General features: G+C 36.3%; 1 protein-coding gene across 1 annotated transcript in view; it reads right to left on the bottom strand.

The window, feature by feature from the left end:
* Positions 1-26,972, bottom strand: part of LOC149261677 (agamous-like MADS-box protein MADS2) — a 270,101-nt gene extending 243,129 nt beyond the window's left edge. The window contains exon 1 of the mRNA XM_089370321.1: positions 26,791-26,972. Coding sequence (XP_089226447.1) covers positions 26,791-26,972 — 182 coding nt within the window. The remainder of the gene's footprint in view (positions 1-26,790) is intronic.
* Positions 26,973-27,194: the final 222 nt, after the last annotated feature.

The raw sequence follows: 27,194 nt of genomic DNA, 5'->3' as shown, positions 1-27,194 counted from the left end.
TATACTCCAGAATGCTTTAGGATTCTCAGAACAACATTTTAACAATTCATCACAAAGATTCTTTTGTTCTAGAGACCAGTCAGGATTTGTATTGGATTTTTGTTTTGGCTGACTCCTTTATTCATATATCTGCAACACTTCTTGCCAATCATTAGATCCATTTTTGTTTTTATTGACGCCTGCTTTTCCTTGACTATTTTCTTTTCTGGCTTCAGAATTAGCTAGGGTCAATCTTGGGACTGCTATTGCCTTTTTCTTGATATTGCAAATGATCTTATCTTCACTAATAGTCACAGGCAAAACAGAATTGATAAATGGCATTCCAAGGAACAGACTTGCAGAGGCATCATAATGTTGAATTGCAGACATTTTGAAAATACTCCCCCCAATTTTTAAGGAAACATTATCAACATAATGGGTGAGATTTACAGAGCCACCAATGGTCTCAGAAACTGGGATATTCTGCAAAGGTTTCCACAAACCTTTAAATAATGATGGTCAGGCCAAATTATTGGAACCACCTGTATCAATGAAAGCATCAACAGATATCCAATCTCCTTTAACAAGAACTTCAACAGGAATGTATAGGAGATTATTAGATTTAACAATCTTTTTGAGGAAAGAGCTTTCTTCTTTGCTAACAGGGATAGCAACAGGCAGTGATGAAGATGAGGAAGCAACTGTCTTTGGGTAAGGACAAAAAGAATTTAGAGTGGACTGTGGAGGCGGAGAAATAAAAACGAAGCTTGAATTCTCAGGGCCTTGAGATGTAGAGGGGACAGTAGCATCTGAAAAATCTTCTGAAGTTTCATCAGTATATTCATCTGAACTGTATTCATCACTATAATGCAGTTCATCTTCTGATTCAGAGCAATCATAATAGCAAATATTCATTTTCTGACTCATGTCTTGGACGGACTCAGTATCGGATAGGGAAGCATCAGTTAAAATATATACATATAACACTTCATCGTCGGAGTCAACAACAGACCAATTATCTACAAAATCTTCAATTTCAATACATGCTTTCAATTTGTTTGAAGAACTTTTGGGACATTTGCGAGCAAAGTGACCTTCTTGCTTGCATATAAAACATGCATTGTCTCTCTTTGGCTGTCTGCGTTTTTTCAAATATTTGAACTTTCTGAAAGGTCTTCTGGGATTAGCAACTCTCTTGGGTCTAAACTTACCGTATCTCTTGGATTTTCTCTTTTTAAAAGGCGTCCATGGCAACACAGAATGACAGATATTTAAACCAGGAGAAAAATCTTGGGCTTGCTTCTGCCAACAAAGATATTTGACTTTTTCTTGACATCTAAACAAGAGATCTATCCAGTAAGTCTGATCAATCTTTTTGCCTTGGATTTCCAAATCTTTCATTATCATATCACCTAGATTTCCAGGTAATTTAGACAAAAAGGAAATCTTTTGAGTTGCATCATTGGTAAGATTAGCCTTGTAGATCTTTGCCATATAGTCATTGCCAAATTGATCTAAAAACTTTAGATCTTTTAGTTCCATTCTTGTTAGATCAGTGATGAGTTGTTTTTTCTCATCAGCTAGTTCAGGAACAAACTGAGTTAAAAGGAGCACTTCTAATGTGGCTAGGCCTTCAGCATCTACATTCATTCTCTCTTCTTCCGATGGCCCCATCCACCAATCATGAACAATACCGGCCATTCGTTTTTCTTCTAAGAGAAATATAGACATATTATCCAATTTTGAGACAACTTGCATCTGATAAAGGGCACCTATCCATATCCTAATAGATTCTGCTAGATTTGTAGATTTTTCTAGATCAAGCACATATCCAAATGAATTAACAGCAAACAAATCTTCTTCTACCCTTGGGTATTTTTTGACATCACTAAAAACATTGGCTTTCTGGAGAGAAGGGTGTATAAATGAAGGGAATTTAGAAGCAACATTCTCTAGAGTGGCTACTTCACTTTTAGCCTTTAGGAATATATTTGGCTTGGCTGATTCTATTCTCTGTTCTGCTTGAGCACTTGAATCAGCTTCACTTCCTTCTTGATTTCCATCGTTATCCCAAAATTTTGGACTATCCATGGATCTAGAAAATTTTGGTGCTTGGGATTCTCTCCTTTTCTTCTCTCGTTTTCTTTTTTCCTTGGCTTCTCGTCTTTGTTTATGTACTTGTTGTTCATCATGCAATAGCTGGAGATTAGCCAAAATCAATTCACTCTGGCCACCTAAATCATCTAATACTTCTTCTGCATGTGCACACCATGTTGTCAGATAGTTACCAATTTGGTAAGTCTGATCTAAATCGGTAGTGTTTTATGCATTATGCTCGATGAGAGGGGCACAATCAGCTCTTGTGGCTGGCTGCTTTGAAGATGAAGAGGTTGTACAGAACTTGGTTCTAAGAGGCCATTTACCGCCCTTGACAAAACGATGGTTGGCATATTGCCATTCTTCAACAGGAGGATATCTAGTATGAGAAACACGATGCATTTTATTTACAGGTAAAAAGGGCTCGGACTCAGGTATATACAAATCAGTTGGAGACAACCGTGGTTCAGCAGGATTATTTTCTTCAATCACAGATGGACCATTACTGCTAGAAGAAGCTTCAGTTGGAGCTATTGGAAACACATAGCGACGAGGCCTGGTAACTGGTTTAGCAATTTTGGGTTTGCCGGGAATAAGCTTCACTTGACCATTATCAATTGAGACTTGTTTAAGCTTAGACTCAGGTGATTTTTCATCAGCTAGTTATTTATATTGGAAATACCAGTTGTTTGGTAATTCAGAAGGATCATACAGAACACCTTCAACTTGAGCATTTGACAAACCAACTGTAACACAATCTTTCAGAACAAGCTATTTCAGCTTTGGATGAGCATTATTGGTTAACTGGAAGGATTCTTGAACTATAGTGGAGAGATATTCACTATCTTCTATCATATTTAGACCTTGAACTCCAGTTAAAAGTTTCCAGCAATCTTTTAGATGAGCATCATTCAAACTGATAGAATAATCAGGAAATATGGTTCCATATTGACATCCAGTAGACAGATTTCCCATGATAGTTCCTATGCGTGCACTATCATATGTTTGATGACGTGTATCAAATAATTCAACAATACAAAGAGTGTTTATTCCATGTCGGAATAACGGAGCAAGACCAATTCTGATTCCACCAAAATGGAGATAGGAATACTTGCCATCTTTTACATACTGTCTAAACTTTTTAATCTCATCATCAGAGAACATGTTGAGAGCAGTGATTTGAACAGAGGGACCAGAAATTTTTATGGTAACTTCCACCTCTTTCAAAAAGGATTTGTGTTTAAAAAAAAAAGTCATAGGCAACTTATAAACATCAGTAACATGAAGGGCAAGAGGATTCCAATTTTCAGGAGTTTCAACAACTTCATGACTTTCAGTAGTTTTCACTTCAATTTCATGAGAGCGAGTAGAAACTTCAGTTATAATTTTACGATCAATAGTAGAGAAAGAACGTAAGAGATTGGCCATGTTTTACAAACTAGACCAGAGGTCGACTAAAGAAGCGTTTATCTACTCAGCAGTTGTAGAACAAAATCTTTTCGAAGGCTACCTGGCTTTCTTTAGACTCTGTCTGTATTTTATAAACTCAGAGTGCTAACAATGGATTCTTTTCATTTTATACCCATGGATGTTATTTTAGTTTCATCACCTGAATCGGATCCCAAATCCTCTTGAATGATGACAGTGGTCTTTTCTTTTCGTTTGTTGTTGAATTTCATTGGTTTCATTTCAGGATGAAGCTTCCAACAATGAGCTTCATTGTGGCCCTCTATGGAACAATGTTTACATATTGTTTTATCTCCTTCCTTTTTAATGGACATTTTTCTTTCCCTTGAAACCCTTTTCTTTCTCTTTACCCATAAATGGATTTTTACTACCTTCTTCTGGAGTTTCCCTCTTAACTCAATATGAGTGGCTTTCACACACACATCATCTAGATTATTTGGATAAAACATTAAGATAACATTCCTAAGGTAATTGTGTAAACACCCTACGTACTTTAGCCATGCGTCCTATGATTTTAAATATACACCTAACATCAAAGACATTTTTTTAAATTCTTGGGTGTAATCTCATGCATTTTGACCTTTAAGTTGTCTAAAGTTCTACAAATTCATGATGGCTTTCTGCATATAAGCTAGAGTGTAGAATTATTTTTTGATTGCAGCAATGAGATCATTCCAAGGAATTGAGGTCTTATCGTGTTTTTTATTCTCCTCTTGGGTCTTTCATTCGCACCATACTAGTGTTGCACCTTCCATTCTCAAGGAAGCCAACTGAATATTTATATCATTCTTTTGAAGGTTTTGAATCCTACAATAGACCTCCATCTGATGAATCCAATTATTAATATTCTCTGCATTAACTTCACCATTATATATGGGTAGCTCAAATTTAACATCAAGTTTTAAAAAAGGTGATTTACCAATTCCTTTTGAAGTATGACGATGAGTATAAGTAAGGGCTGTGTGAGTCGAAGATGGTGAATATGCTTGTGAAGAAGAAGATAAAGAATATGATTGAGATGGTGGAGGTTTGTCTCCATTTCCATTACCTCCTCATGAAGAGCCTTCTCCTTTGGAAGGTTTGGAACTTTCCCCTTGCAACCTGGTATTCCTCTCTTCATAGAGGACCTTTACCATCTTTTCCATATCAAAGAAAGTCGTTCAGAAGCTCATATCATCTTCTGTCATGTTTGTAGGTTCTCCTCCATGAGGCCTGATATCTGGACTCTCAACTGCAACTTGAGGCTGAAATGGTGTTGGAGATTGTGGAAAACTTTCTCTCCTTCCCCTTGACCCAACTTCTGTTGGAAATAATACTGAGAGGGGGGGTAGTGAATTAGTATTAGCAAATCACTAACTTTTTCATTTCCATAATTAGATTCATATACGCTACTTCAGTTAAGGGAATCCGCGTGTACACGCAACTATGTTTATTGCAACTAGCGTATATCCAACAAACTTATGATTCAGTTAATTCATCATATGTTGATATTTTATCAGTGCATTAGAACTTCATTTACCATGTAAATAGTAACTAGGTGAAGTAAAAATAGAACAGATCATCACACATAAGAAACACACATGAACACCATGATATAAGGTGGAAACCCAATGCGGGAAAAAAACCACCTGCTGTTGCTTTCTTTAAAATAAGAAAAACCTGTTTACAATCTTGTACTGGTGCAGACTCATACCAGTACGTAGGCACCCACCTGCAGAAGGCTACAACTTTCTCTCGTTCTCCAGCTACTACTGGAAGGGAGCTGCAACTCCCTAGCTCTTGTACTAGCCGATCCATTTACTAGTATGTAGGCGGCGGCCTACTGAAGGCTCCAACCTTCACTCATTCTCCAGCTACAATTGGAAGAGAGCTCCAACCCCCTGGCTCTTGTACTGGCCGATATGTTTACCAGTATGTAGGTGCCAGCCTACATAAGGCTATGACCTTCTTTCTTCCTCTAGGGACGATGTTTCATAAATTTTCAGACTGGATACTCCTGAAGCGCAACACCAAAATCCGAAGGCCGCGTTTCATCCAATTTTCATACTGGACCCATCAACAACATTGAAGCACAAATCAATCACTACTGCAATAAAACCATCAACTACACCTGCATCATCAATATCTGAATCACCCAATACTGAATCACTGAAACCTTGTCATCAACACAGTCACTAGAACACAGAGCAGAACACAGAACTCTGCAACAACAACTAGACCCAACTACAACTTCAAATATCATACTTCATACTGTATACACTACTCAAATGAGCCGAACGAGTGTGTATACACGCTTTTACCAAAGTGAACCCTTGTACAGATCTACAAATATTTATTCATAACTTTGCAGCTATTCCAGACATCAGTCATACCCAGATCATAACATTTATACAATAAAACATGCGCCAATAATTCAGATCTAGTCTATCCATCATCAAACCACATAATGATAATACATTCCAAGCCTTATGATCCTGATCCATCATCCATCATCAACCGCATAGGTGCATCCTTGGTTCAGATCAAGCAAAGCATCACAAACCCATAACCAGCATACTAGATCTCACACTTCATTAGGTATTCAATCCTTGCACACTTGCACTTTGGCCTAATGATCTTCTTCTCCTTATATAGGTTTAGGCATCTCTCAATACCATGGTCCAAAACAACGTAGGACTAATACCTTGGACCCAATACCTAGGCTCAATACCTTGGACCAAATACCATGGACCAATGCCAAAATACCATGGACCAAATACGACGGACCAAAACTTAGTTTTCCAACATGTACACACCTTTCCTTCTTTGAAAGTGCATGTGTACGATATATGTGCCTTTGTATATAGTGAAACTACGTGTATACACATCTTGGTATATAGTGAACCTGCATATACCTTTCTTTCTTTATTCTGTGAGTCTGAACTGTGATCTATCATCTGAGTGAGTTTCCATCAACGACAACACTTGTGTCATACCTATATCATAATGCCAACAATCTCCCCCTTTGGACTTGATGGAAACAACCACACCAAGTCACTCTCCCCCTTTGACATCAACGTCAAAGGGCGGACCAAGATATTCTGTCCTTTGATATACATTTTTCTGTCATTACTCCCCCTGAGTACATGCTGAAATATCTGATTGAGCTCTCCCTTTGTACATGCTGAGATGTACCAATCCATCCATGCTTCCTCCGAGAACATTTTAAATTCTCTGATCAAACTCCCCCTTTGTACATGCCAAGATGTACCAATCTGTCCATGCTCCCCCTGAGCACATGCAGAGTCTGCAAAGATATTTTTCAAAAGAATAACATGACTCTACAACTCAACAAAGTGAGTATGACCTTCCTATCACCAATGAATCATACATACATCAAACTCCCAACCAAGTGGGGATACACCATTTTGACTCATCCACCCAACCAAGTGGGGATATACCAAATGTTTATACATGACTGAAATAGACATTATTACATCATCCTTCGCATGCAAAGTGGGGTTACAAATTACATCATATTACTCATGGGTCTTTAAAAGAAATACATGACATTTTAACAAAGACCAATGACCTAAACAAGACCATGATAGTCATCAGCAACTATCATACACCATTTGATCTGCACCATAAGCATCTGTCACCAGCATCCAGACCTGTAACTTGCAATACCATTCTCTTGGCAAACCAACAATAAGTAGCAAGATGTATCATTTAGCCACATAAGCATCATCACCAAAGACTTCTAATCATAATGCCAACAATGCATTATTCGAAGCATATGCTCCCCCTGAACCTGTGCCTACCAACATTGTTACATCTGATCATGCATATATTAGCAAGAAGTATCAAGGCGTCATGATCATCAAGTTAGGATGAAAAGCACTTCTAAACAACATCTTATGAGTACCAACACATTTCCACACATCATCAGCAAATTGTAACCCTCATCAAACAGAGCAAATAATTGACTGAACCATATTAGACCCTTTTTCCTGAGTCTGTCCCACTGCTTTTCCTTAAACCAACATATACACGACTGTGCAGCTTCAAACTCGCGTATACACATGACCTGTCTTCATGAAACTTGTGTATGAGATTTAGAACACTGAGGTTCAACACTTTCAGCTCCCTCTGAGTCTGTGATGTCTATATACTTTGCTATGCCATATATTTCTGACTGTACTTCCTTTTTCTTCCATATCTTCAACTGTGATGATGTTTTCTCCTTTTGGTATGGTGCCCAAAGTCTTCTCCTGCATTCCTTTGCTATATGTCCAAGCTTGTTACATGCATAACATCTTATATGTTTCATATTCCTTCTGTAGCAGTCAACAGCTTTGTGACCAAACATATTGCAAGAAAAACAATACCCCTTAAAGTACCTGGAACGTGATGATCTTTCTGTGTGATGGTCTTGAACCATTCTACTTCTGCATCTGGCTGCAACATGTCCAAAATTATGACATACATAACATTCAACATTATTCATCTGAGAAAATAATCGACTATCACTTCCATAGTTTGGAGTAAAATATTTTCTTTGAAGGATTTCTTTCCTTGGTTGTTGATGGGGTTGACCTCTTATCTCTTTATTGAGCATTTTAGGTTTTGCATTAGAATTCCTTGCCTCACCCTGTGAGCTAGATTCACCTTCAGCAGATTCATAGAAACCAAGACCAGTTTTGATAGCAGGCGACCTTTGACTACTAAGAATATCATCCAAAATCTTAGTACTGTCTTGAAATCGTAATAGTTTATCTTTTTCTTCTAATTTCCCTTTCAAGATATTTTTCTCAACCTGATGTTGTTCTTCCTTTTCCAGATATTGCTTCTTCAAGATTTCTTCAGACTTTCTTCCTTCTTCCACTTGTTGCCTTAGTTTGGGAATCTCATTTTCTTGTTCTTCATTCTACTCCTACAAAATTTGACGTACTCTGAAGGCACACTTCAACTGAGCTTTTAAGCTGATAACTTCTTCTTTGAGGCCACTCTCCCTTTTGTTAAATAGATCCTGTTGATCTATGATTTTATCTAATGCTTCATTTGCTTGTTCATCCTCAATCTGAGGTGATTCAAAATCTGAATACTTCCGTCCACTTAACGGCAGGCTGTCATTGTTCCTTTGAGTTATCTTCTTCTTCTGACACACTTTGTTTCCCATTGTTCTATGGATCTCCTTCAAATGATCAAGCTTCTACCAAAGGACCTACTCTGATACCAATTGTTGGAAATAATACTGAGAGTGGGGGGGGGGGGGTGAATCAGTATTAGCAAATCACTAACTTTTTTATTTCCATAATCAGATTCTTATATGCTACTTCAGTTAAGGGAACCTGTGTGTACACGCAACTGTGTTTAATGCAACTAGCGTATATCCAGCAAACTTATGATTCAGTTAATTCATCATATGTTGATCTTTAATCAGTGCATTAGAACTTCATTAACCATGTAAATAGTAACTAGGTGCAACAAAAATAGAACAGATCATCACAAATAAGAAACACACATGAACACCATGATATAAGGTGGAAACCCAATGCGGGACAAAAACCACCTGTTTCTGTTTTCTTTAAGATAAGAAAAACCTGTTTATGATCTTGTACTAGCGCAGACTCATACCAGTATGTAAGCACCCACCTACAGAAGGCTACAACCTTCTCTCATTCTCCAGATACTATTGGAAGGGAGCTACAACCCCCTAGCTCTTGTACTATCTGATCTGTTTACTAGTACGTAGGCACCGGCCTACTAAAAGCTCCAACCTTCACTCGTTTTCCAGCTACAACTGGAAGGGAGCTCCAACCCCCTGGCATTTGTACTGGCCGATATGTTTACTAGTATGTAGGTGTCGGCCTATAGAAGGCTACGACCTTTTTTCTTCCTCCAGGGACCATGTTTCATAAATTTTCATATTGGATACTCCTGAAGCACAACACCCAAATCTGAAGGCCACGTTTCATCCAATTTTCATACTGGACCCATCAAGAACATTGAAGCACAAATCAATCACTACTGCAATACAACCATCAACTACACCTGCATCATCAATCTCTGAATCACCCAATACTGAATCACTGAAACCCTGTCATCAAAACAGAGTCACTAGAACACAGAGCAGAACACAGAACTCTACAACAACAACTAGACCCAATTGCAACTTCAAATATCATACTTCATACTATATACGCTACTCAGATGAGCTGAACCAGCATGTATATGCGCTTTTACCAAAGTGAACCCACATATAGATCTGCAAATATTTATTCATAACTTTGCAGCTATTCCAGACATTAGTCATACCCAGATCATAACAGTTATACAATAAAACATGCGCCAATAATTCAAATCTAGTCTATCCATCATCAAACCACATAATGATAATACATTCCAAGCCTTATGATCTTGATCCATCATCCATCATCAACCGCATAGGTGCATCCTTGGTTCAAATCAAGCAAAGCATCACAAACCCATAATCAGCATACTAGATCTCACACTTCATCAGGTATTCAATCCTTCCACAGTTGCACTTTGGCCTAATGATCTTATTCTCCTTATATAGGTTTAGGCCTCTCTCAATACCATGGTCGAAAACCACATAAGACCAATACCTTGGACCCAATACCTGGGGTCAATACCTCGGACCAAATACCATGGAGCAAATACCACGGACCAAAACTTAGTTTTCCAATATGTACGCGCCTTTCCTTCTATGAAAGTGTGTGTGTACGATATACCCACTTTTGTATATAGTGAAACTGCGTGTATACGCGGCTTGGTATATAGTGAACCTGCGTATACCTTTCTTTCTTCATTCTATGAGTCTGAACTGTGCTCTACAATCTGAGTGAGTCACAATCAAGGACAACACTTGTGTCATACCTGTATCATAATGCCAACAACTTCAGGGCTTCCGACAAGCTTCCCTTCTCCTCTTTTGAGTTTTAACCTTGTAAGCATGACATAAACTTGCAAACAGTTAAATCCTTCTTTAACAAAGTAAACCTTGTGTTATTATACAAAAATTATTTGATTTAGAATATTAGATTGTTGTGCTAATATCCTCCTTAGATTAGAAACAAAATTATTTCATTGTGCTTAAGGATTCATAAATTTTGGCAAGTGAAATGATGAGTTTTTATGTTAATTTTATGAGAAATTTAACATAAATAAGAGACTAAACAACAACCTAAACATGTACAGAACATCATCAAAAACACATTACAATAGGAACATGATAAAGTAGTTGACCCATCCTGGGATACGTCTCCTTGGTCCAACTTCCAATGGCTTGGGCCTCTCTATTATGCTCAAAAGTGTAAAAAGATGTGTTTAAAATGCTCAAATGCTTCTGAAACTTGCTCCAATGAGTCCATAATACTAGAAAATGGTACCTCAACCTCTTTCTGCTCCACATTCGGTTGAAAACTGCCTTATTTATGACTTCTGGTAGTCTTTCCAAAATTTCCTCCTCCAAATCTGGCTAACTACCAGTTAAATTCATTATCTGAAGTTAATTTTGGCAGTTCCACCAAAATTAGCGGTCCCACCAACTTCCCTGCCTATCTCATTGCTAAGGCTGAGTGGTTACATGCAAGGTTGTTAGGTATAGCGGTTACAGCGACGGTTCCGACAGCTCCATCGCAAATCGCAATCGCCGAGAACCGACGAGTCTTATGGTTTGCGAACGCAATGTGGGTGATGTGTGATTGCAATAAGCTGTGTAACTAATGGAATTATAAACTACAGTTTTAATTGTATCGCATCCAGAATATATCGCAATTGGAGGAGCTAGGGTAATACATGTATCAGGCCTTTACCCTATGCAATATGCGATTATGATATCGCAATCGCAACATGATCCTGTCAGGGTTGATTCTGTAGCACCTCCCTTCTACAATGTCTGATTGTGATGATTGCATCGCAACCTTGAGTTGTCCTGGGGCCGATTTTATAATGTCAACCGGCCTGCGATATGTTACTTAATAACCAACCTCTAGGCGTGGCAGTAAATATTGCTATTGTTGTGGGTCAGGTCATGGGTTTGACCCCAACCCACCTACATAAAATTGTATTTTACCTTTAAGAGGGCACGTGTTGGTCTTCAGGTTTTCCACGTGTCACCCTCTCATTGGTCCACCTATATAGCCTTCAATGAATAGAATCCTGCCAATTCATGCTTGTACAAATGTGCCACATGGCACTTAACCATTCACTAATGAGATTATGATGCCACCTCAACTGCATAGTCAATACCAACTGGGCATCCTAGTCAAGAGTACGAACTGCTGACTAGGATGTCCCCTTTTTTTCCAAAAATTTCCCTGTTTGCAAAAGTGAATAGAACACGTTTTTGAAGCCATACGGTGTCTGTTTCATGTGAAACAAGTTGCACGAGATTCAGGATGACGAGAAATACATGGTCATTTAGGTTCCACACCATTCTGACAACTTTGATTTTTGAGCATAATTTGAAGCACCTGATAAGTTTTCCCCTCATGGGGAATTTTTCCCTGGAAGTGTGCCTATATCTTCTGTTCTCTTATATTTGTTGCTTGGAATTAATCTTGATTATAAGAAAAGATAAATAAGAGAACAAATAATAATAATGAAAATATCACAAGTTAATGTCATTAAGAGGAAAATTGATTTAAATACCACCTCTATGGATTTTACAACATTGTATCATAGTTATGGTCAAAAGGCAGTTTAAAAATCACTTGAGTGAAAAGATCAAGACTAAAGGAATTCAAATGACATACTAAAATGCATGATGGGATAGTTCTATCACTTTCGAAAAATGGACTTTTGGAGATCCTTCGTCCATCCTTCAGAGATGGCTTACATTTTTTTATTTGTACAATGGAGGAGTTTGGATTGATTGATGACCTCTTCAATTCAGTGCAACAAAGGAAATAAAAATCTTCAGTGCCTCCATAGTGACAATCATCTAGTCTTTGTGCTATTGAAGTGATATGATCTCAGAGATAACAAGTTCGAATAAAATAAATGTTTCTATTACAAGGGGCTCGGATAACTATTTAATTCAGTGTTATCACAGTCTTCAATTCGGTGTTATCACAGTAAAGATAAATCAGTCATCACAGGACTCAAAACTCAGAACGATATTAGAGGATCTCGGACAGTGGACAAGAAAGTCTCAGTGCCTATTACCATCTAGATGAAATCTCTGTTTCAAATAAACCTCAGTGATAAATTTGTGTAGCAAGTTCAATATGGAGTTTGGTATTAATCACAGTCATGTCATAAAAGAAAGTTCAGTGTTATGGTCATTGATATGTGCAAGGTAGAAACAATACCTTCTTCCACTCATTGAAGAAACAATGGACTCAGTTATCCCAAGTCTAAAAATCCTATTCAACATACTCTGAGATTATAGAAGCCCTAACCAAATAAACTAGTCATGCATTTGAAGGCATCAAAAGGAGGATTTTTTAAGGCAAAAAACATTTATTTCAAGACTATTTGAAGTCTGACCTATGGAAAAAGAAATCAAGTAAGTATTGTCACTTTCCATCAAGATATCAAATCAAAGGTACATAAATACAAGGTATGTATATCTATGAGCTTTTAAATTTCTGTTATCTTAAATGGTCCATATGATCCTTGGTTATAATTAGACTAGGATAAAGATTGTAATCCCTAATATATCTTGCATCCTTATCTTCTAGGGTTTACATGTAATCTAGGATGTCAAATAAAAGGTCCTACTAATGTTTGAAAGAATGAACAACTTGTCATAAGATTCCCTCCTCCATGATTATGTAGAAGATCTCACTTAAGAAACTAAATTATGTCCTTAGTATCACATGATGTGCTTTGTTAGTATGTACTACAGGTATAAAATATGATGGCTTAACACTTCAAGGAATCATTACCAGGTTTTCCAAGGAACATCTCCAAGTATTTCTAAAACCCTACACCTTACGAGACTCTCTCAAAAGTATGATCATATTACTTTTGAAATTCTGCATTACATGTCTAACATCATTATGTCTGGCCTTGAATCATAATGATTGTTGTTCTTGGTGATTCATCACTTGATAAATCTACCCCTCCTCATATTCTTAATTGATTTTATAGAGCCCTAGAGAGATTAATCAGAAAAACCCTAAACTAAGGGTATGTTGAAAATGAATGAAGCCCTAATCTACTAGAGGTTATTAATGGAGTCTAAAGAAATTTCTATTCTGTTTGGTATATTTAGGGTTTTAGTATGATGACGAAAACCCTAACTTGTCAAGGTTGAAATGGTATTGACTCAGATCCCGAACCTTTGAACTTTTGTTATCGTAAATTTTTCTTTGCTATGTTATGAAACCCGAGATTGTTGGGGTTTTCCTGGGTCTATAAGAAAAGACATTGTTATGTATTTAGAGTCTTAGTAATGAGACCCTCGGTATGTGCCATTGGTTGAAACCCTAACTTGGTCTAGTTCGGTATATGTCTAATATTTTAATATTTCATAACATATGATGTGCTTATGATATGATGATGAATTCCTAGATATATGTGTTTACCTAAGTGTTCATGAGTCCTAGAGTTTGAAAACAAGCCCTAGTGAAAGTTTGATGGTCTAGGAGGATGTTTGGTAGATCTAGGGGTTTGTAGCTAAACACTAGTAGTGGTTAAGTTCTCTGGTATGTGTGACAATCTGGAATATATGAATTTATATAGCGATTGCTTAGAATTTATAAATGGAAATCTAGAGTTTACATCAAGCTCTAGTAGATGCTAGTAATGATAAACTATGATTGGTTTTGATTGTTGAAGCTCATGTATAAAATCTAGGATATGTATGAAGTCTTATTGAAGAGTGTAACATATGAATTCTCAAAAGTTGTTACATTCATTGATTTTATTTACTTCTATGGTTTTATACATCAAGGAACTTGTTCCTGAAAGAATATTGAAACTCTAGATATAATGAGATTAATATCTTGAAATGCTATGGATGTGATTTATGTTTTGTAATAAGACCTGGGCAAGAAATTGAAGTACTGAGATATATTCTCTTTATAATTATGTCATTAAATTCTTTTGTTATTATAAGATTTAGATGTGGCTAACTTTGTGTGTCTATAAAGTTGGTTGTACTTGCTATCTATGTGGTGCAGGTACACAATCTGCAAGATGGTGGAGATGTTTGTTGATATGATAAGCATGATGTGAATAGCTATAAATCCGATGAGATGATTGGAAGCCACGAAATATTCTTCAATGAAGAAAAGAAGAATTTGATCTCCCTAAGTTAAGAGGGGGCCTAGATAGAATAATTCTCCCTGAGTTAAGAGGGAGCCTCGCTAAAAGAAATATCCCCTTTTGAGAAGGAGAACATAGTTTTTATTGGAGAATGAAGGATATGTTGTTGCGTGTGAAGTAGGAAAGGAAAGTGTATGATTAAGTAATATTTTGTTAAATATCCAGTTGATAGTCCTACTTTGCGAGAAGAAACACCTCTTCTTTGAAAGACCCCGAAGGTTTATGTTTGTTTATGAATATGTGAAAGTATATTATTAATTGGGGTTGTGTTTATACAAGTAAATATCTGGAAGGTTTTTTTTTTTGTTACTAATCAGTTTGATCAGGAAAAATTTTTGTTCTTGATCTGGTGGATCAAAGGGTATTGAGGCTTTATGAGTGAAGCATTGGTAGGGTGGACATCTAGCTAGCACTTTGTGTTGATCTTTAGGTCCCGAAGTTGGAAGGGTGGCGTTGTTCATTGAGCTCTCACACGCACCTCCATTTCTTGGTTGATGGTTACAAAGTAAGCCTGATGGTTCCTAGAGAGGCTAAAAGCTTGAGTCCATCTTAGTCCCACTCGGCTAGATTGGTCTAGTCAAGGATATAGTCTCTGACATTGTGGTGCCTAAATTGTTGAGAGACAAATCGAAAAATTTCCCTGCTCAGGAATGTAGTCCATGGAATTACGGTTCCTAAAATTCTTCATAGATGATGTCGTTTGAGATCTTCCATGTACCTCCTTGGTTATATGTAAATATGAATACGTCCCTAGTTAAGAGGTAGTGTTGGAAAATGTAAACTAGGTTCAGTCTTCATTTAATGTATTTGAGTTAGCTTGTAATATATTTGTCAAAAGAAAAGCAAAAGGAATTTTATTATTATTTTATTTGACTTATTAAAGCATGGGTTTCATGCTTGGGTAAAATGTATAGGTCAAGCCTCCATTGTAGGCGTTAGGGTATTGTCAAAGTCAATTTGTGAAGACTCCTCCATCAATTCAAAGTCTCTTTTCTGTCAAACAAATATTCTTCAAATTTGTCCTACCAGTTGATCTACAAGTCAACCTAACATTATTTGGAGACACCACTATTCAAAGTACTCATGTTGTCTTATTAAATATGGAGAACAACTATAAATAGGAATGAAATCTTCAACGAAAATCATAGAAATAAACTCGTGGATCTGAGAGAGAAGTGTGGATTTCAGAGAGATATGTTTCAATGTTATTACAAAATATAGGTTTGGATAATATAATATTTCAGTGCAATTACAGTCAGCATAAGACTAGTCATGCATATTCCAGTTTGGTATGTTTGGTATTACCACAGAAGTCATATGTTAACACAGGTTCAATGCTATTTCTGTCTTGGTATAACTATAGTGTTAAGGGCTCGGTTTTACAACAATGAAGGTTTCATACACATTTGTCTCAGTGCTAAACATATAGATGAGGGTTCACAACATTGGTGAAAATTTCTATATATTTACATTGATGAAATCTTGGTACTGTCTCAATGAATTACATAGAAGATCTTGATGCTATGGCACTGATAAGGCTATCACAGAGACAATAATTTGGTACCCTATCAATGACAAGGATGTGATGCTGAAAGAGATGAAGGATGCCTTGATGGAGGGAGTCTAGTATAGTTTGTAAGTGTCTTCATCATCTCATCTTAAACCTAATGAAGGAATAAATTTTTACTCGGTTTCCCCGTGAGGGGTGTTTTTCCCTGGAAGGGTGCCTATATCTTGTGTTCTCTTCTATTTGTTTCTTGGAATTAATCTTTATGAGAAGAAAATATAATTAAGAGAACGAACACTAATAATGAAAATATCACAAGTTCATGTCATTAAAAGGAAAATCGCTTTAATTGCCACCTCTATGAATTTTCCAACAAAATGATCTTGAAACTACATGGATATTCCACTGGATGATTCGTCATGATAGATCAAATAATATTGTATTAAAAATTCTTAATTTGTAAACTATTACAGTTTTATTAAACCTCTAGATCTGTAAATTTAATGGTAATTAGTGTATGCATGCGAATGGAAATTATGCAGAAAAGTAGAGAATGACAAAATAAACTCTCATACATGCAAATAAGGAAAACAAAATTCTTTGGGAAACCTTTTTGGGAGAAAACCCAGCTAGAAGGTGAGGCCGTTTCATTATCTTTCTCTGTCTATAGAATAAGGCCGCATGTACAAAGAAGTAATACATCTGGCTCATGGGCTGCTACAATGCACAAATTATCTTTATGTGTTCTACCTCCTATCACTCTTGGCTACCTTTGTTTAGATATGGACCAAGATTCTCTCGAAAGAATGGAACACCTCTTCCTCCTATTGACCCAGTTATAACACAACACGATAGCCCACTAGTGGTTAAGTTTGACTACATCAACTCTTAACTAGAGTTATAATATAGAATCTTCTAGATTATTTTACATCAAAAAAATGTGGTTAATGTTTTTTCCATGAATAATACATCCTCTCAAACATGGCGGTGAAAATAGGAAGGTCAGCATATGAGTGGCATATATTTTGCATACAGACTCTAACTGACGTGCTTCTTACATCATTGGAAATATATTTGTGTCTAGAACACAATGAGAAGGTCTTCCACAAAAGGGGGAAATTTTTACCCTAAAAAAACGTCATTTGATGCCACAAAACGGTTCTAAAAGGTTTCAGACCTGGTTTTGCCAAGCTGGATTCTACTGGTAAAAATGGTCCCATGAGTTGATTCCTCCACTTTTTCCACTCCAAAGGCATCAATATGGATGAAAATAAATATAATGATCCAACTTGTATCATTATCCATAGAAATGTATTCCTTTCAATCCACACTCAACAACTATTGTCTTAAAGACATCGTCTAATCCCTTCCCTACTAGAATAAATAGAAAAGGGGAGACTGAGTCCCCTTTCCACACCATCCTAGTGGAATGGAAGGGTGTGGATGGTGAACCATGAATCATAACTAAAAAGGAAATTGAGGAAACAAAGTTAGATACCCACGTGAACTAGTCATTGAAAATCGAAAAGCTTTTAAGGTCTAACACATGAAGTCCCAATTTAACTTGTCCTAAGCCTTATAAAAGTCTTACTTGAGCATCATACCTTGTTTTTTTGGTAATATTCAATGTGCATGGCATCATGGATAACCATTATTCCATTGATAATTTTCCTTCCTTCCACAAATCCTATATGTTCCAAAGGAATACATTTGGGAAGGAGTGGTTTCATCTTGTTGGAAATGATCTTGGTTATTATTTTATAAAGCACATTACGTATGGAAAATGGTTGATATTCAATGGGATCTTCCACCTTATCCTTTTCTAGGATAAATTCTAAGAATGTGGCATCAAGTTCCTTGTGTATTGTTTTTCTTTTTAATTCTCTTCCATGACCCTCTAAACTTCCTCCCCAATTATTGGTTAGCAATATTGAAAGAACTCTATGTTGAACTCATCTCAGCTAGGGACATTATTGTGGGGCATCACCTTAACAATTGATTTCACCTCCTCCTAGGTGTTTTCTTAAAGGGGTGGATCATTATGCTCATTAGTTATTATTGAGGGTATGGGGTTGGTTACCTACTTTATGGCCTCATGTTTCTCCACTGTATGTTTTGAGAGGATGTGTTAAAAATATTGGGTCAACTCATGGGAGATCCTTTGAGATAAGAAATTTGATTATAGTGTGTTTGTTATAATATTGATTTATAGAAAAAGGTTGTATTATTATCTCCTTCTTTTAGCCACTGAATCCAGGATTTCTTCCTGCAAAATATTTATTTTATCCTCCCGCACTCTTCTATATCCTAAATTTTCTCCCCCTCTTCCTTTATCAGGTCCTATGATCGACCTTTTTCTATGGCCTCCTATTGTATCTCTGACATTTTAAGCTCTACCTAATTCTTTTCTTAGATAATATCACCAAACCACCATTTATTCCATCATTTTTATTTCCTTTCAATGCATTTTGGCTCTTTATATAGAGAGAAAATTGTTGATCCTTCGATATATCCTATTTTCTCCCACCATTTCTAAATATTTGGGAGAAACTCCTGATGCCTAACCAATATTTTTTTTTTCAAATTGAAAGCATGATTCTAGGGGTGAGCCTTCACGTCTAGACTAAGACTATTTGCTTAATGATCTATACCATGGTTGGAAGTACAGATGCTTCTATGAATATCTCGCAAGCTAAAATGTTTTTTGTGATCAGGAAGTAGTCCAGCTTTGAGGAAATTTTTGGCCTCCCTACTTATTATTCTACTTATACACCCCATTTGTGGCCTCGACATCTATGAGTCCCAGGCCTTCCAAGGCTTTCTCGAATGATGTGGCATCCACATCCATCATCGAATGCCACCTTTTTTCTCAGCCACATACTTAATTAGGTTAAATGTGTGAGAAAAAGTAACTATGTTCAGTCTTCAATAATGTACTTGAGTCATTATGTAAATGTACTTGTCAAAAGAATAAAGAAGAGAGTTTTTATTATTGTAACAATGATTTTTTAAAGCGTGGGTTTCATGCTTGGGTAATCATTATATTAGTCAAATACCCATTATGGACTCCTAGGATTAATATTGAGTTTATATAGTCATTGTACATTCGAAGAGACACCCTTATATGTCTTTGAGATCATGTAAAAATGTTTTGTATCAAGTCAAATATGAATTATGTGTCCTCCACATCGTGTCGGCCTAAGGAAGATCAAGTCAGCCTAAAGGCCCCCATTCGACCCACAAGAAGCCTATATACTGAAGGAGGTCAAAGTCATATGGAACAATCACTCTCTCCAGAAATTTGATATCTCTACAAGAGCTAGGAAGTGTGAATTCTACTGTCAGAAGAAGAAAAGTAGTGCAAGTTTGGGGGAGTCTCTAAAGAGGAAAAAAAATGAGCTTTTGGTGTCTCTCTTTCCCTGTTTTGTGGTCTAGTTTGGGAGATCAAAGTCTCCTACATTTTTGCTACTACAGAAAGCTACATGTTTCTGGAAGCTGTTTCCTAGTCGAAGTTGTTGGAAGGGGTCGGAGATATTCGAGGATGACATGGTGTGGAGGGAAAGTTTGGTCTTGGTCTTGGGTGAAGGGTATCAAATAATACAATTGAAAGGAAGAATTATCTGGACAGGGTTTTGCCCTCAAAGGATGTTTTTCCCTCGCATGTATCTATATCTTTTATCTCTTGTTTTTGTGATCTTAATATGTATAATTGCTTGATGAAATATAAGATAATAAATAAGTAAAAGAAGCCAACACACTGACAAGTAATTATCAAGAAAGGAGAATCAAACCCTAATATAATATCTTTGATTTTCCTACATTGTATCAGATCTAAGGTCAAGAGAAGTCATAGATCACTTTGTTGGCATGGATTCTCCCTCTATGGTGAGCTACATAAGATTGGGTTTCAACTCTGCCAAAAGATGGATCGAGAATATCATCTACTACCTATTCAAAAAAGTCAAGATTCATGGATTCTTGTGTGCCCTTACAAGATCTCTTACTAATGACAATGCATGGATCATTGAAAATGAAGCATTGACGCGCATGATAGGTGAAAGTAGGCAACTACACACACTGTCAAGGGAGTCATACTCTCATGCATTGGAATTGGGTGAGAACAAAAGCTATGTTGTTAGAGGCATGTGAGATACATCATTAAAGTTGGACAATGGATCGAAGCTGCATCTCAACAAAATTCTCAATGTTCTAGGTTTGAAAAAGAATTTACCTTATGTTTCTTGTTTAGAATATAAAGAGGAAAGAATTTCTTTTGTTGATGGAAAAGTATTGGTTTGGGGAAAGAACTCCAGTATTGACAAAGCTAGCATTATTGGAGTTCGTGAAGGAAGTCTTTACTGGGTTATCACTCCATCGCCTCAAGATTTGGTTCATATGGAAATAAGTCCCATTGAACTATGGAATTGAGGGTATGACCATCTTCATTAGGGGAAATTTTAATAACAAAAAATTATCTCAAAGTTTACAAACCTTAGCGAATCTCACTAGTCCCTAATATGAAAATTATAAAATGTTTGTTGATATCGTTCTCAAAATATTAAAATTCCTAATGATTTTATACATAGTATCCCATAAAATTTTGGTGATTTTAAGGGTAAAGTAATTTTATACTATAAAATTTGGGTGAATCGTTTTTAGAAAAAATGGAAATTTGTGAATCTCTTTTTTGGAAACATAATGAAAAATTAGCCCACCTACGAATAGTAGGCCCTAAAATTTTCCTTGACCTTTGTTATAAGGTCATCCCGAATCTTAGTCAATTGGTTCATGGTATTCCTGATATGAAGTTAGACCATGAAGGTGTGTGCAAGGTATGTTCTTTGGGGAAGCATACTAGAAAGCCATTTCATCATAGTGAATCTAGATCTAAAGAAATATTAGATCTCATCCATTTTGATGTATGCTGGCCCATGTCTGAAAAGACACTTGGAGGTCATCTCTACTATGTAACACTCATTCATGACCATTCAAGGAAGACTTAGATCTACCTACTCAAAACTAAAGATGAAGAATTACATAACTTCAAGGAGTTTAGGGTTGAGGTAGAAACCCTAACCAAAAAGAAGATAAAGACTCTGAGGTGTGATAATGATGGGTAATACACCTCTAAAGAGTTAATTACATATTGTAAGGATGCGGGTATTAAGAGGGAGCTCATTGTTCCCTATTATCCTGAACAAAATGGATTGGTCGGAAGGAAGAATAGGTCAATCGAAGAAGGCATTTGAGCTATGCTCCTTGATCAAGATCTATTGAAGTTCTTATGGAGTGAAAGAATGATGAATTCTATGTATGCTCAAAATAGAAGTCCTCATAAGAGTTTTGAAATACTACACTCGAGGAAGTATTCACAGGAAAGAAGTTGAGCGTAGATCATTTCTGCATATTTGGAAGTCCAGCATATGTCGATGTTCTAAAACACAAGAAAAAGAATTTGGACTCGATAAGCATCGAGGGAATATTCGTTGGTTATATTATTTCCTAAAAATCATATAGAATATACATAAAGGAGGGCACATACATTGAATTAAGAAGGGATGTTATATTTGATGAGAATCAAGCTTACAAAAAGTCAAAGGATATTCCTATTGATTCTGATGACGAAGAAGTTCTCGTATTTGAAGGAGATGGAGTTCATGAGAACTCTACTGCAAATGATGAAGAAGAAGGACCAACTGAACCTATTCAATCAATGGTTTTCCCAACCGCAAGGAAGAAGCAAAATTACTTGAGAGCTACATTATAATATGCTGAAGGACATGGAGGTGCGGAAGGGTCCTCCACGAAATGTAAGAAATTGAAAAGGTATTTTGGTTATGTTGCATATATGATAAAGTTGATTGAAGGTGAACCATCTACATTCAAGGAAGCTGAGCATGAAGGGGTTTGGAAGAAAGTTATTCAGGAAGAATATCAATCCATCATGAAGAATGGGGTTTGGAGAACCATTCCTATACCTAGTGACAAATTGGTTGTCAGATCGAAGTGGATCTATAAGTTCAAACATGTTGTTGATGGAAGTATAGACAAGTATAAAGAAAGGTTCATTGCAAGGGGCTTATCTCAAAACGAAGGCATTGACTATGAAGAAAGATTTTCACCTACTTCAAGGTACATTACCATTAGATCGTTGGTTTCATTGGCTACTACAATGGGGTGGAGTATCCATCAAATGTATGTTAAGCCCACATTTATAAATGGGACAATTCATGAGGAAGTGTACGCCGACCAACCTAAATGATTTGAAGTGAATAGCAGGGACTCTCATGTTTGTAGACTCAAGAAGCCTCTATATGGCTTGAACCAAGCACCAAGGTCATGGTATTCAATAATGGATTCATATGTTCTTAGAATTGGGTTCGTGAAGAGTACTGCTGATCCAAATCTATATTTTAAGGTCGTGAATAATGAACCAGTCATTATTCTACTATATGTGGATGATCTATTCATCATGATGTAAAATGAAGAATTCAAGAATGCAAGAAAATTTTGGCACTTGAATTTGAGAATAAGGATCTAGGACTCAAACATTACTACCTAGGTCTAGAAGTATGACAGAGACCTTTGGAGACATTTCTGGGGCAAGGAAAGTGCATCATCAAGTTATTAGAAAGATGTGGGAGGATGAACTCCCAGACAATGATAGCTCTCTCTTGAGGTAACCATAGGAATAACCATATAGTTTGAGATCTTGGAGTTTATCCTCCCAAATTTGGTCAATATACATTTCAAACATGACACCTCTCTCCTGAACCCATAAGTTGGATCTACAATATTAGGACTTGGAATGTAGCAAACATGTTTATCACTCTTACCTCTTCCTCATCCCATACCATTGATATTCCTCCTAAGTGTCCATGAGCATCTACTATAGTTGGAGGACATTTTCTTTTCCAATTGTTTGGTAGGTTGGCCAAGGCTTCCTCAAAGATCTTAGATACATGAATCATCATAATAGTGGGATTTTATTATACCCATTTCTCTTTTAATATCCTTTGTTTTTTGTGGTTATTTAGACCCCTCATATTCCAAGATATAATATTCATGTTGAAAGGTTTTTGGAGCACAATAATACCTTTCCAATGACACTAACTTACCGGAAATTTACAAGGTGGTCGCCTATTTCATCCAACATTTGCAATTTGTTCATATTCCCCCTCCTTTTTCCCTATTTATTTGGTTTTCCTAATTCCTTCAAAGATTGTTCTTGAACCCCTAATAACCCATAACCTGATCCTAATTTGGTGGCTATATGTTTGTACTTAAGATATGCTTGAGCTAACATGGACACTTGTTGTTATGGAGGGTGAATGTGTCCTTACATTGCTATGATTTTTCTATAGATTTAAAACCTCCATATGTAGTTGTATATCATTGGCATGTTCTAGGCTTGCATCAATGTCCTTTGACACTACAGGAAATTCAATTAGAAGATAAAGAAATGGGGTAAAGGAGTCAAAGGTTTGTATATTAGAAGGTGTCACGGTTTCCATTGGAGATGAAGAAGGGTCTTCTCCATGTTTTGTGTCATCAAAAGCCTCTCCATGATTCATATCATCTAAGGACAAGGAAGGTCCTATCGTCTCCCACATTTCCACATTGATTGATTGGCCCGGGTCACGGTTATCCACATTACTCAATAACATTTAGATGATCAAACTTATTCACCACTCCTTCCTTCCTTTATGTTTTTCTTTGATGTTGGGGAAACTGCATTTGATTGCATCAACCTAGATGTACAACTGTAAACCCATCTCTCACATGGATTGGCATCATCTCCGAGGTTTTAGTTTTCTTCATCATTGGGCAGTCTTGATATAAATCTCCATATTAATGAAACCTTCTACATCTGAAGGGTGTGTGCTCGTAATTAATCATTTTCTTCTATTGCTCATCCTAGAAGTATATCTCAATAGATTCCGGGAAAGGTCTTAGATATTTTCATGTACAGATGTGGGTATATGAAATATATCAACCTTGGTTCATGGCCTTTGATACTTTTAACGTAATTCCCAAGGGCATTTCCAATTCTAGCTAGTGTCTCATCCTCCCAAAACTCTATTTGTAATGAATACATTTAGATCCTCGCCAAATATTCCTTGAAGTATTAGTTATCTAGGTTAAATCTTTTCATCCAAAAAGGAATATACATACCAACAAAATTAAAAAAGCCTGGTTTGTTCTTAAAATCTCTATGTCAATTTTCAACATTGTAAAATATTGTAGTAACATCTTCTGGCATCGAGCTCCAACTTTTTCCTTTTGCCTTCCATTTGATATGGATCCATTGGGACAGGGCTTTCTTTGCACGTGAGATCCCCAAAAATTTCCCTATGAGCGCATGCTCATGCATGTGTTGTATAAACTACCCGATCTCGTCCGATCGAACTTCATCTTTACGGTCTATAACTACTTTCTTCCTTGTTGCTGCAAATCGAGCTTAATAGTCATAAAATCTGTAGACTAATTCAAATTCGAGATCATCGCCTTCACACTACAAGATTATTAAGCAATAATTTATTCATCTTATAGTGGTAAATGATCCAAACAATTTAATCTTAATTTTCTCGCAAACGCAAATAAAAGGAATTATATATATAAAATTAGAATTTAAAAATTCACACTTATCAAATAAAATGAAATATATATATATATTACCATTATATATAATTAGAATTTAAAAGTTCACACTTATCCTTAGTTCCAAGTTGGCATTATAGGAGGGTTTCTAACCATTTTGGTAAACATGTATTTAAATTATATTTTAATTAAAAAACTAATTTTCTTTATAATATATAAACTATATATAATACTTACACTTGATTTGGAAAAAGGAAAATTCTTCAAACGCTAGACATTAAAATTTGGAAAACGGTTATCATATTTTTTCCTTATACCTAATTCTACTGCAACACACCTTTATCTGCTGATGTGGGCGTGTGAGGCGTGAGGTTGATTAATGACCGTACAAAATCTCAAACCTATCATGGGAGCACCCAAAGTTTGCCTTTGCCAACAACTGAGTGTTCCTGGTTAAACATCGATAATGAATTTTATTAATTATTACATTTTAATCAATAACCACTCACGAACTCTCATTATGAAATGTTATGGATTCACACAAATGATGGATTATAATTAATAATTAATAAATAAATTTTATTAAGAATATATTTATATTAAATTATTTTATAACTACATTGTACGCTGTTTCAACTCTCTAATATTTTTGTTCAAACTTTGATTAATCTACATATCATATGTAGAAATATTTAAATTTAAATACGCCTGAGGATTAAGCCATCTAATTGTGACTGCCACCTTTTATCCAAAAATAATTCATTTTCTAACCATTGCCTCATGTTTCTTTTCCCTTTGTCTTTGTTTATATTCAGCCTTTTCAACCTGTGATCTTGAAAACTAAATGATAATTGAATGATTATTGTACATATCATATGATAATTGAACGATATTCTGTTTTGTCATCTACATTCATCCTTCTAAAATCCATGGGGAAAATAATTTTATGCAAACACTGTGTCAATTAGGATTTGATCTAGAATGCAATTAGGGTTTGTTCGGGGATGTAAAGATAAATCAGAAGTGAATGCATAAGGATTAAACGTCAATGACATATATTTTGAAAATCACGCGAATATAAGGTTTATCTTTGGAAGTAAAACCAGCACAAGCCCATCTTAACCCTAAATTATGAAACAATTAAGAAAAAAAAGCTGTATCCTAATCGGAGATGAAAATCCCTAAATTTATTTATTAAATCATAAAATGACAACTTATATACAAACCTGAATTTGCTCTGGTTGGTAAGGACAGATCCAATTAGAAATATTTAGTAGATGATAATGGTCGTCTGAATATTCTGACTAACCTACATAAACTGGCACCTTAATTTTATTTATGATTAAAGCCATATAGGTAATTTTGTGTGTGGTCTACGTCATGATGTGAATGCATAAGGATTAAACGTCATTGACATATATTTTGAAAAACAAGCGAATATAAGGTTTATCTTCGGAAGTAAAACCAGCACAAGCCCATCCTAACCCTAAATTATGAAACAATTAAGAAAAAAAGATGTACTGTAATCCTAGATGAAAATCCCTAAATTTATTAAATAATAAAATGACAACTTATATACAAACCTGGGTGTAATCCATGAGGAATCACTAAGGACGTACACTATGCTGAATTTGCTCTGGTTGGTAAGGACAGATCCAATTAGAAATATTTAGTAGATGATAATGGTCGTCTGCATATTCTGACTAACCTACATAAACTGGCATCTTAATTTTATTTATGATTAAAGCCATCTAGGTAATTTTATGTGTTGTCTACGTCATGATGTCCAGAGAGAGAAAATGTGTGTTAATGTGTAGGAGATGGGGAAAGGAGGGCAAAGGCAAGTAGGGATGCACCTGGAACTGGAGAACTCATAGAGTTTGCCTCTGTTTGAGAAGACGATCATGGCCACTTCCGCATCACAGAGGATAGACAGCTCCGATGCCTTCTTCATCAGTCCGCTCCGCCTCTTTGAAAACGTTACCTGACGATTGATTTTGTTTTCGATCATTCTCAGCTGGACTCGACCTCGCCCCATCTTAAATGGGCCCTCAACACTAGAAGCACTTTATCTTTCTCTTTCTGAACCTCGCTCGCCCTTTCCCTCCCAGAGAAGACACGATCAGGTGTGGGAATTGACCCACGCCGCGGTAATGGCGTATATGACACTTTCTACTTCAATCCCCTACTAAGTGCGTACTTCTGTAACAGATGACGAAGAAATGTATGTAGTTTTTGTGGAGCTGTGGGTCTGCGAGAT

The sequence above is a fragment of the Pinus tabuliformis genome, chromosome 6, assembly GCF_031772625.1.
Source record: "Pinus tabuliformis cultivar Carrire ecotype Pingquan chromosome 6, CPIR1, whole genome shotgun sequence".
Lineage (NCBI taxonomy): Eukaryota > Viridiplantae > Streptophyta > Pinopsida > Pinales > Pinaceae > Pinus > Pinus tabuliformis.
The sequence above is the reverse complement of the archived record's forward strand: the minus strand, read 5'-3'. Positions and strand labels throughout refer to the sequence as shown.